Source organism: Littorina saxatilis, linkage group LG12 (assembly GCF_037325665.1).
Source record: "Littorina saxatilis isolate snail1 linkage group LG12, US_GU_Lsax_2.0, whole genome shotgun sequence".
Classification (NCBI taxonomy): Eukaryota; Metazoa; Mollusca; class Gastropoda; order Littorinimorpha; family Littorinidae; genus Littorina; species Littorina saxatilis.
In genome coordinates, this window is record NC_090256.1 from 44,829,887 (window position 1) to 44,842,138 (window position 12,252).

Below are 12,252 nucleotides of genomic sequence, written 5' to 3' on the forward strand. Positions count from 1 at the left end.
GCCGTTACTTCTAATCGAGGATTCTCGTTGCTATAATTTAAGTATCTCTGCATTAAGTATCACTAAAACGAGAAGACTTGAATGAATTTGCGGAATTGTTTCACCTTTATTCCTCTCTTTAGTATCTTCAGTTATAAATAGATTTGTATGATTACTGTCAGCGGTGATAGTGAAAGTTTTGTGCGATCCTTTGAAGCAGTCATGTACACACACACACACATCTCTTTCTGTGCTGTTGACACATCAGAAAAGAGACGCTTCGCGACCTTGTGGCATTGTAACTAATACGGGTGGGAAGAAACGGGTAGAGCGCGTTACAAAGGCCGTACCCTTCCTATACTCAACCACACACACACACACACACACACACACATACACATACACACACACACACATACACACACATACACACACATACACGCACACACACACACACACACACACACACACACTGACACACACACACACACACACACACACACACACACATTTCGGGCGCCTGTGTGTGGGGCGCCAATAAAGTAGCGGCAAGATTTCCTTTTTCACCTGTCAGATGAATCGGTTAATTGTTAATGTTACGGTAGCGACGAAGTAAGTGTACACAGATTCAAGGTTCGTGGCAGCGTCAGGTTTCAGTGACAGGTAAATGATTCACCTGTGTCAAGGGGTACGGGTGTCATGCCGGGGTACAGGTGTTATGCGTCGTTTGGTAGGGATCAGTATTGGTGGTCATTGATCCTGAAAGGTTTGTGTTTTCTGGTGTACGAGTTCTGTATTGATTTCGTGTAAGTTTGATTTGAGATTTGTTGAGCCCTAGTTGATTCGAAATGATAGTAAAATTAGTCAATGTGAGAGTCTTGTTGTGTGTATAGATCTCTCAGCTCCTGGAACCGGCAGTAAGCAGGTGTAATTGTTATTTTTCTGAACACTCTGTCCTTGTTTTGTTGCCTTTGTCTGGCGCGAAGTAGAAGTTGTTCTCGCATGGTGCTTCCTAGGCCAATGTGCGATGTTCGACATCATAACTGTTCAAGTACTGGTAGTTTTACTCTTGCGTTTCACAGGTAGCGTGTGTAGTTTATTCAACACAATTCAGCCGGTTGCTTTGTTGTTTCAAAACATTTCTGCGAAAAAAGAGCATTGTTTCAAGTGTAAAGAATGTGTAGCGGACATGTGATTATGGACGTTCAGTAAGCATGATTCACCGATTCAAAACATGATTTCCTGATGGGGTTTAAACGCATCAGCAAAAGGTTTGATCGTGTCAGATTTTCAACTTGAGTGGCTGCATTACTTGGACAATTGGATAATCTGTGTGGACGAATGGAAGGTCAGTGTAATATTCTCACGTGAGGTCAAGTAGTGTTACGTATCTGGCTAATAACAGACCGGTGTTGTATATTACGCCAACTGGTGTTGTGTATATATCACGCTTTATGCAAATTAGTATACGACACATGCTGGAGTGCATACCAGTGCATGATGACATAGCGTTGTGTTGCAATGCTGTGGGGAACCCCACCCTGAACTCAGGTAAAATGAGTTCCTTCCCTTCGGGTCTCATTTATCCCTGACAGGATGCCTTTGTTTTCTCCCTCTGGAGAAGAAATCGATTTTTTGTTTTTACATATTTAGAGCTTTTCGTAATGTGTTATTGATATAAACAGATTCGCGATCGTCGATAATGATTTTTCCTGGTGTTGTGTAATTTTTAAATTACAAAGGAATTGTTATGTAAGACATTTTCAAGCGAGCTTTCTTTTGCGGATGTATTGACTGTGCAAACAACTCTAAATATGGCAAAAGTGTCTCGTGATAATCAATTTTATCACGTGATCATAACAAATTGGCTACGCAGCGGACACCGCGGGTTAAAAGTAGATGTGTCCTTTGTGACAATGAAAAGACCGAGTCCAGCCATAATTATACGGTTGTAGGCAAAGTTGGGTGGGAAAATGAACAGCTTGGTGAAATGGTTGAGTCTCTCAGTGGAGAATCTGTTCGTCGAGAGATGGAAGAATCGGCCATTCTGCTATCACTTTCGTCTTTTCTCAGAAAGATTAGCGAAAGACATATGGGAGATAACTCTGTATTCTTGTTTTTATAGATTTCGGCTTTTAGCTCCGTTTCTTTTCCTTTACTCCGTGTAGTAATGATCCATCCTGTCAGAGAGACACTGAGCGAGAGCGTGGACCGATGATAATCAGAATGTGGGGAACCCATGTTGCAATCCGTCGTCAGTTTGTGTTTCATTTTGTTTAAGCCTGTCGTTAAATGGCCACTTCTAAGTCTACTTCACGAAGCTGGCTGCACGAAGCTTAAGCATTGAATTTCTGGTAAAAGACTTCGCAAATAAACTTCGCCCAATTAATTTGAGGATTTATAATAATAACATGGCCTCTCCGTGTGGCCACTTCGAGGTCAGGTGTGTGTGCGATTGTGTGTGTGTGTGTGTGTGTGTGTGTGTGTGTGTGTGTGTGTCAATTCAATAACAATTCAATTCAATATTGTATATATATATGTGTGTGTGTGTGTGTGTGTGTGTGTGTGTGTGTGTGTGTGTGTGTGTGTGTGTGTGCTAGCTAACTAGGGACTGATAATGTTTGTGTTTCACAATCAAGAATATACCACTTCCATCGTTCCCTTGACGAAGCTGTTATGACCATGTTTGCTGCAGACACCATCATGTTCAAATGTGTACTTGGGACAAACTCCAGTCTTAACTAAAACGTAAAGCTGCCGTTGTAGGAGGAACTCGCCTTCCTTTGTTTCCCAGCACTTGTAATGTCCTGTCAAACTGAGCCTCTTCTCTGTGTTCTTAGCTGCAGAAGCTGATCGTGGGGGGGGGGGGGGAGCTAGGCTGCCGTAGTAGGAACACTAGCCTTCCTTGTTTCTCAGCAGTTGTAATGTCCTGTCAAACTGAGCCTCTTCTCTGTGGTCCCAGCTGCTGAAGCTGATCGTACGGGTGGGAGCTGCCGCGTCTTAGTTTCTTGTCTTTTTACCGCTTTTTGTCACTCGAGTTGTGTCATTTTGCCCTTTATTCTTTGCTCTCTTTACAACTCTCGTGCTCTGTGTTCCCAGCTGCAAAAGCTGATCGTGCGAGGAGAGCTGCCGTGCACCAAGGAAGAGGCGGTGACGCTGGCGGGCATCCAGCTGCACATCCAGAAGGCCTGGCCAGAGCTGGACGACGATGATGACGACGACGACATGCAGTCCTCGCGCAGCACCGACAGGCCCAGGCGACTCGACGACGATGATGAAGTAAATGATTCAGCATATATATGTGTTCTTTTGTTTCTTTTGTTTTTAGTTTGCCAAGCACACCTTTGTGGGCGTTGAATAACTATTAACATTGGTTCATCAATATGTTTATTTGTTATTCTCACCTTCTACACTTCTGACTGTACACTTTCAATTATATATTTAAGCAATACATAAATCCATACTATGCAAAAGTGGACGTATCATACAAACAGGATATAATCAACACATATGCACGTAAAATGTACTCTTCCACAAAGATCCACCCAGCTACAGGCACCACCGACAAACAATCACAACACACACTCATACAAAAGCATGGAATGTTTACGTGTGTGTCAAGATGTTAATCAGAATCCACACACCAAAAGCTAAGTTTCTTGCACTTCTGCCCACCCTCCGTCGCACCGAGCACGTATAACTCTGCCTGCCCCCCTGTCTACAGGTCATTCCGGGACTTCACTCTGCCACTCGCAACAACCACCAGCAGATCTTCCCCTCCTCTGACCCCACCGCCACCACCACCCACCTCCCCGAGCAGGAGCCCCTCCTCCTCCGCACCAAGGACGCGGAGAGACAGGAGAACCTCCGTCACAAGAAGGAACTCATCCGCTCGCAGCGCGCGCAACGCATCACCAGCACGCGCCGGAAGACGCGCAGCTTGGCGCGCACGTTGCTGTGTAGTGGGGACAGTGACCTGGAGAGCAGCGGGGAGGAGGTGGACGTCACCAAGTTCTTACCTCCCTTGTTCACCGCGTCCAAGAAGATGAAGGACGTGATATGGGTGAGTGCGGTCGGATAGAGAGTGTATGCATTGACTGTGAGCTGGATGTTATATGGGTGAGTGCGGTCGGATAGATGCATTGACTGTGAGCTGGATGTTATATGGGTGAGTGCGGTCGGATAGAGAGTGTATGCATTGACTGTGAGCTGGATGTTATATGGGTGAGAGCGGTCGGATAGAGAGTATGCATTGACTGTGAACTGGATGTTATATGGGTGAGTGCGGTCGGATAGAGAGTATGCATTGACTGTGAGCTGGATGTTATATGGGTGAGTGCGGTCGGATAGAGAGTGTATGCATTGACTGTGAGCTGGATGTTATATATGGATGAGTGCGGTCGGATAGATGCATTGACTGTGAGCTGGATGTTATATGGGTGAGTGCGGTCGGATAGAGAGTGTATGCATTGACCGTGAGCTGGATGTTATATGGGTGAGTGCGGTCGGATAGAGAGTGTATGCATTGACCGTGAGCTGGATGTTATATGGGTGAGAGTGGTCGGACAGAGTGTATTGACAGTGGTATGGAGAGTAGCAGGGAGATGAGGTCGACGTCACCAAGTTTTTACCTCCCTTGTTCAGGCCGTCTAAGAAGATGAAGGATGTTGTATGGGTGAGTTAGGGCGGACAGAGCCCGGTGTGTTTGTATTGACAGTGATATAGAGAGTAGCGGGGAGGGAGGACGTCGATGTAAATAAGTTCTTACCTCCCTTTGTTCACGGCTTCCAAGAAGATGATCATGAAGGAAGTGGGAGAGTGTGCTCGAATAGAGTGTATATGTATTGATCGTGACCTTGAGAGTAGAGGAGAGGGGGGTACATACGTGATCAAATGATCACCTCCCTGGTTTACGGCTTCCAAGAAGATGAAGGATGTTATAGTGGGGAGTGTGTATAAGCCTATGTGTTGACTGTGACCGTGCGAGTAGCCGAGAGGCAGTAGAAGGGATTACATTTTTTTTTATCTCAATCGTTCAGGGCTTCAAAACGATAAAGGATATGTTATATGAGTAAGTGTTGTGTTTGACGACCTTTGAGAAATAAGCAAAACATTGGAGATATGGGTTAAGAAGCCTGGCAAGCGGGGAATAAGAAGCCTGAGAGAACAAGTAATGCAATTAATTCCACCACATTGTTATTCATGTTTAACCATTCTTGTGTGATCGACAAGAAGAAGAAGAACCATTCTTGTGTGATCGACAAGAAGAAGAAGAACCATGCTTGTGTGATCGACAAGAAGAAGAAGAACCATGCTTGTGTGATCGACAAGAAGAAGAAGAACCATGCTTGTGTGATCGACAAGAAGAAGAAGAAGAACCATTCTTGTGCGATCGACAAGAAGAAGAAGAACCATTCTTGTGTGATCGACAAGAAGAAGAAGAACCATTCTTGTGTGATCGACAAGAAGAAGAAGAACCATTCTTGTGCGATCGACAAGAAGAAGAAGAACCATTCTTGTGTGATCGACAAGAAGAAGAAGAACCATGCTTGTGTGATCGACAAGAAGAAGAAGAACCATTCTTGTGTGATCGACAAGAAGAAGAAGAACCATTCTTGTGTGATCGACAAGAAGAAGAATGACCATTCTTGTGTGATCGACAAGAAGAAGAAGAACCATTCTTGTGTGATCGACAAGAAGAAGAAGAACCATGCTTGTGTGATCGACAAGAAGAAGAAGAACCATGCTTGTGTGATCGACAAGAAGGAGAAAAACCATTCTTGTGTGATCGACAAGAAGAAGAAGAACCATGCTTGTGTGATCGACAAGAAGAAGAAGAACCATGCTTGTGTGATCGACAAGAAGAAGAAGAACCATTCTTGTGTGATCGACAAGAAGAAGAAGAACCATGCTTGTGTGATCGACAAGAAGAAGAAGAACCATTCTTGTGTGATCGACAAGAAGAAGAAGAACCATGCTTGTGTGATCGACAAGAAGAAGAAGAACCATTCTTGTGTGATCGACAAGAAGAAGAAGAACCATGCTTGTGTGATCGACAAGAAGAAGAATAACCATTCTTGTGTGATCGACAAGAAGAAGAAGAACCATTCTTGCTAAACTTGTCTGTTGATCTCCCTTCATCTTCAGACTGAGGTAGACGGTGGTAGCGGGTAAACACACTTTATTCGTCATTTGTTATCAGCCACTCTGCCGGTCAGATGGAAAAATGATTAAAGGACATACTAGGAATGTTTTCGAGAAGCTACCATACAGCGGCGGCACGTCTCAAAACTAAGATCTGAGAAAGAAAGGGAAGTAAGCGCTCTAAATACATACGGCATGTGCAATGCAATAAGTAACAGTTATTGCTCTTTGCCTAAAGCAAATAAACCCTTCTGGAACCAATCTCCTGGCACTTAAGAGAATAACAAGCATGGAAATAAACAAAAGACGTTCTCCCTTCATCATTACTTCCCTTTGTTTCTAAGATCATAAAACAGCGGGCTGCACCATTTGCTTAAAGAGTTTCAGAACTAATTGTTAATTGCATTCTTTTTTTGTGTCCAGGAAAAGCAGAAGAAGCTGTGGCACTCGACGTACTACGAGAACGAGGTTCAGTTCAAGCAGCTGTACGTCAAGATCTGCAAGAACCTGCCCTGCTATGGCTGCAAGCTGTTCCAGGTCAAGGAGCTTCAGAGAGGCAACACGGCCAAAAAGGTACGGAGTGTTGTCGTGAGACTGACAACACTAACATTTTAATCGACGATAGATATAAGCATAAAGCCTATCCTAAATTGGGCGAAGTCGAGTACGCGAAGAATACTTCGCGAAGTTGGCCGCTCGAAGCTTTAGCACTGAGTTTTCGGTAGAAAGACTTCGCGAAGTTGGCCGCTCGAAGCTTTAGCACTGAGTTTTCGGTAGAAAGACTTCGCGAAGTTGGCCGCTCGAAGCTTTAGCACTGAGTTTTCGCTGAAAAGACTTTGCGAAGTCGACTTCGAGTTTAATTAAGGACAGGCTTTAACGAAGCTCATTATAACAACACCGTGTGGAAATTGTGGACCCAGACAACGTGCTAAAGAAATAAGGAATAGACGAGCTTTTATTAAGTCAAACTTTCCCACGTGACGTTGTAGGCAAGTCATTAGCGAGGGGTGTGTCTGAAACACATGGACAAGGAGCACGTGTAGAAAGCTTGCCTCGCCAAAAGCAAGAGTATTTACACTTTCACAACCGAAAAATTCTTCCTGTCCACTATCTTATCCACATCTGCAGCTCTTTGGCTGGAAGAATGATACATTTTATCGCAACGATCTGCTCGGCTCTATCTGAACGCATATATATTTAGCAACAGTATCACCACTAAGATGTTAAGGGACACACATATTTCTGTTTCTCCACAGATTCCACGGCTACTGGGCATCTCCCAAAGCAGCATCCTTCTCCTCGACGTCAAGACGCACGCCGTCGCTAAGCAACAGAAGATCTGCGACATCGACGATTGGCTGTCGCCTAACAACAAGTCACATGACAGCCTGATGCTGGAGTTCCGGGGCACGAAGCCCTGGACACTGGTCATGACGTCACTGGACAGCCTCAAGTCTGTCACGGCGGCCATCTGGGAGGCGCTGGACATGGACGGCAGGTTCCTCAACAACGGCGCGCTCAGGAGGGACAGCTTTGAGTTCGGTGAGTTAGTCAGCTGGTTGATGCGAAGTGTAAGGCAAAATTACATGTAGAAGCATTTCATGACGATGTTTATCTGGAAGATGCTACACATGGACGGGAGGTTCGTCAACAACGGTGCTCTGAGGAGGGACAGCTTTGAGTTCGGTGAGTTGGTCATAGGGTTGTTGCGGAGTGTAAGGCTGCCATAGAAGCATGTCATAGTAATGTTCAGGTGGGAGGCGCTGGACATGGACGGGCGGTTCCTAAACAACTGCGTCGAGGAAAAATGAGCTGAGACAGTCTACACGGATTCAAAAATAGTTTTAGATTAAGATGCACGAGGTACATCACGGAATGTTGGAAGACAAACTAGCCGCGGATTTTGAAGCGAGAAAACTGGTCTGCAATCTGCTTGTGTTTATACCTTTCGCTGGTAGCCATATGCCTTCAGTATCCTTTGCTGGATCGGGTAAACAGATGTTGGTAAATGTTGCTCTATTTGTCTTTTGGTCACTCTCGATATCCATTGTCTTTGCAGACTTCAACCGCCGTCAGCTGGCGCTACGACCTGACCTGGGGGTGACGGCTCAACACGGCAAGGAGCTGGAGAGTCTGCAGAAGCTGCTCGCTTTCCCTGAGGAGGTTGCCATGGTGATGACGGAGCAGGAACACAAGCTCTTCCTGGAGGTGCCTCCCCCTCACTACGTGCGGCAGGTCACAGTAGAGCTATCGCGGAACTACCACACGCACGGCACGCGCACGGTGGAAGATTTGATTCGCCGTTTTGACGAGGTGAGTGTGTTTTGTGTTTGTGTGTTTGTACATGTATGGTCAATTTGAACACGTGTGGTGAGGATTTAGTCTCATTAGAGTATGAATAAATGAATCCGGGTAAGGTGAGGCAAGAATGTTTGTTTGTTTGTTCGTTCATGGGCTGAAACTCCCACGGCTTTTACGTGTATGACCGTTTTTACCCCGCCATTTAGGCAGCCATACGCCGCTTTCGGAGGAAGCATGCTTGGTATTTACGTGTTTCTATAACCCACCGAACTCTGACATGGATTACAGGATCTTTTTCGTGCGCACTTGGTCTTGTGCTTGCGTGTACACACGGGGGTGTTCGGACACCGAGGAGAGTCTGCACACAAAGTTGACTCTGAGAAATAAATCTCTCGCCGAACGTGGGGACGAACTCACGCTGACAGCGGCCAACTGGATACAAATCCAGCGCACTACCGACTGAGCTACATCCCCGCCCAAGAATGTTTGAAGGAAAGGTTTTGCTTATTAAGGGTACTTACGAATTCAGGGTGCACACTACGAAACAGAAGAGAAAGAGTGAGAGAGAGAGTGAGAGAGAGAGACAGAGACAGAGACAGAGAGAGAGAGACAGAGACAGAGACAGAGACAGAGTCTATGTCTGCGTTGAAGGCACGGGTCCACATATTTTTGAGCTGGATATTGTCATTAGGCAACATCTGAATGTTTGGTTAGTCAAGTTTACGACGAGGGTATTGCCGCAAGACGCAATGTATTCAGCAGTGGCAGATTCTTGGCTTAGTATTTCTTCAAAAGCAAAAGAGTCATTCATTCAGGGCTAGTTTGGGGACGACAGAAGCTTGCAATATGATGCTTTGAAGAGAACGGCGTAAGTGGAGGTAGCTGAGCTGTGTGTTAACTCTTCCATGTGCGTGTACAGGTGTGCTCGTGGGTGACCCAGCTGATCATCACCCAGGCGACCCACGAGGACCGCAAGGCCGTGCTGTCCTGCATCCTGCGGCTCGCCGTCTACTGCTACGTGCTCGGCAACTTTAACGCCGTGGTGGAGATTCTCTGTGGTCTCAGGTCAGTGAATGCAAATGCCCCCCCCTCTACCCTCTGTCTGTGCAGTGTCCTGTATTCTCTGTCTGGCCGTGCACTGTTATGAGCTCGCCTGGCATCTTAAGCGCCGTTTTGGAGATTCTCTGTGGTCTCAGGTCAGTGACAGGAAACCCCCCCACTCCTCCTACTCTGTCCCTCTCTGCCCTGCCTCTGTCCGTTCACTGTGCTGTATTCTCTGTCTGGCCGTGCACTGCTATGAGCTCGCCTGGCATCTTAAGCGCCGTTTTGGAGATTCTCTGTGGTCTCAGGTCAGTGACTGGAAACCCCCCACTCCTCCTACTCTGTCCCTCTCTGCCCTGCCTCTGTCCGTTCACTGTGCTGTATTCTCTGTCTGGCCGTGCACTGTTATGAGCTCGCCTGGCATCTTAAGCGCCGTTTTGGAGATTCTCTGTGGTCTCAGGTCAGTGACAGGAAACCCCCCCCACTCCTCCTACTCTGTCCCTCTCTGCCCTGCCTCTGTCCGTTCACTGTGCTGTATTCTCTGTCTGGCCGTGCACTGTTATGAGCTCGCCTGGCATCTTAAGCGCCGTTTTGGAGATTCTCTGTGGTCTCAGGTCAGTGACAGGAAACCCCCCCCACTCCTCCTACTCTGTCCCTCTCTGCCCTGCCTCTGTCCGTTCACTGTGCTGTATTCTCTGTCTGGCCGTGCACTGCTATGAGCTAGCTTGGCATCTTTAGGGCTGTGGTGGAGATTCTCTGTGGTCTCAGATCAGTGATTACAAATGCCCCCCCCCCCCTCTCCCCCACCCTTCGTTCAGTGTCCTGTGTCCTCCGTCTGAGCGTGCACTGCTATGGGCTAGCTTGGCATCTTTAGCGCCCCCCCCCCCCTTAATTTAAGACCTCCCCCTTTTAAGGCCTTGCTGTTTCAGATCTTCTGTCCATAACCTGTGTAAATGTACCTCCATTTTAAGACTCCCTTCATTTTTAAGACCTGATTTTTGGAGGTCTTAAAATTGGTGTTCCAATGTATCTTCACTATTTTTCTTAGAAGGGAGAGTACTGCTATGATATAATTCGAGGACTCGCGTTGCACTCAAGCAACCGCAATATCCGGCTACATAAGTAGTGCACTAGTGATGTCCTTTGAACTGAAACTGATGTTAGAACGGTTGAGTGTGTGTTCGCTATTGGTGGAAAGACGTGCTTGCATGCGTTCAAGGATGGATGAGTCTGTGAAGATGCCGTTTTGCGTCTTCGCATTTCTATGTCTACCTGTATGTCTGTCTGGCTGGCTGGCTGGCTGGCTGGCTGGCTGGCTGGCTGGCTGGCTGGCTGGCTGGCTGTCTATCAGTGCGTGGCTCTCTCTGCCTTCATATCGTCCTGCATTCCGGCCTTGACATGTCTTTGTCAGTGCCTGTAAGCATCAGTCCGTTTGTCAATCTCCGCCCCAGGTCGTCGGCGTATTTGTGTCTGCCTTCAATGTTTTTTAACCCCATTAACAACTTGCTGTTGTGTGCAGGTCGGAGAAGCTGAAGCCGTTCTGGCTGTCCATCTGTGACGAGGACCTGAGCACCATGCACGTGCTATCCGACACGCTGCTGACCAAGGACCCGTCCCCCGAGTACCGCGAGGCTGTCGGGCGCGCACTGGACATCCCCACCACCAAGGTCGTGCCCTTCTTTGGGGGCTTCCTGCGCGAGCTCAAGGCCATCGTCACAGGGGTCCCCAGTGTCATCGTGCTGCCGTCGGAGGAGAACCAGTCGCTGGAGGTAAGGCCAACACACAACACATTTTGTTTTGGAAAAAACTAAGGTAACTAGCCTATTACTTTAGTATGAGGGACATGAATGTGATGATACGCCAAACAAGTTTGTTTTGGATGACAACCAAAAAAAAAAAATTGTCGGTAGGTCTGTCACTTTCTTTTTTTTTGTTTGACGTTTTTTGTATGTACACATGCGCATGTGGATTTTTAGTGGCCTGCAATCGTGAGAGTTGTGTTCCTTGGATGTCGGAGAAAAGTACCTTTCCTTGGTAAAATCTGCAAAATCGAGTTTTGTCATTTTAAAATAATGTTTGAAGGGTAAAAATAAAAGTTCTGAGTTAGGGAGGACAAAATATAGCGTTGGTCTGGAAATCGGAGACAATTTTGTTTGTCTCTTGGCCCAAGTTTGGGTTTGGGGGAGGGTTTGTGGGGCGTTGGGTGGGTAGGGGGAGGGGTGTAGGGAGGTACAGGTAGGTTGCAAATCTTCCCCATTTTTATATACCGGCCTCTTGCGTTTTCGTCATACGTTTCAATATTGTGATACGTGTGTTGGACTTATGGTTGAATTATACTGATCACAGTAGTGCCGATTATAGTCAAGTATATCGACGGTGTTGTCATGAAGTCTCATACCGAATTACAAACTCCGTAGGAACACGTGAATTCAGTGGAAAACAGTTGATGTTTCTTCTATGTGCAGTTTGTGTCGGACTATAACGGCGAGGACCGCTTCATGACTCGTATCGGGGTGGGCGGTCTGATGCAACAGTCTGATGTAACAGTCGCTTCTTCTCTTTGCAGTTTGTGTCGGACACTAACAGCGAGGGCCGGTTCATAACTCGTATTTGTGTGAGTGGTCCGATGTAACAGTCTGATGTTACAGTCGCTTCTTTTTGCAGTTTGTGTCGGACACTAACAGCGAGGGCCGGTTCATAACTCGTATTTGTGTGACTGGTCCTATGTAACAGTCTGATGTTACAGTCGCTTCTTTTTGCAGTTTGTGTCGGACTATAACGGCGAAG

General features: G+C 46.7%; 1 protein-coding gene across 1 annotated transcript in view; it reads left to right on the top strand.

Annotated features, from left to right (window-relative positions):
* Positions 1-2,390: 2,390 nt before the first annotated feature.
* Positions 2,391-12,252, top strand: part of LOC138983110 (1-phosphatidylinositol 4,5-bisphosphate phosphodiesterase epsilon-1-like) — a 124,956-nt gene continuing 115,094 nt past the window's right edge. The window contains exons 1-8 of the mRNA XM_070356518.1: positions 2,391-2,417; positions 3,079-3,258; positions 3,704-4,042; positions 6,547-6,696; positions 7,380-7,665; positions 8,183-8,436; positions 9,344-9,489; positions 10,985-11,234. Of these exons, the coding sequence (XP_070212619.1) occupies positions 2,391-2,417; positions 3,079-3,258; positions 3,704-4,042; positions 6,547-6,696; positions 7,380-7,665; positions 8,183-8,436; positions 9,344-9,489; positions 10,985-11,234 (1,632 nt within the window). The remainder of the gene's footprint in view (positions 2,418-3,078; positions 3,259-3,703; positions 4,043-6,546; positions 6,697-7,379; positions 7,666-8,182; positions 8,437-9,343; positions 9,490-10,984; positions 11,235-12,252) is intronic.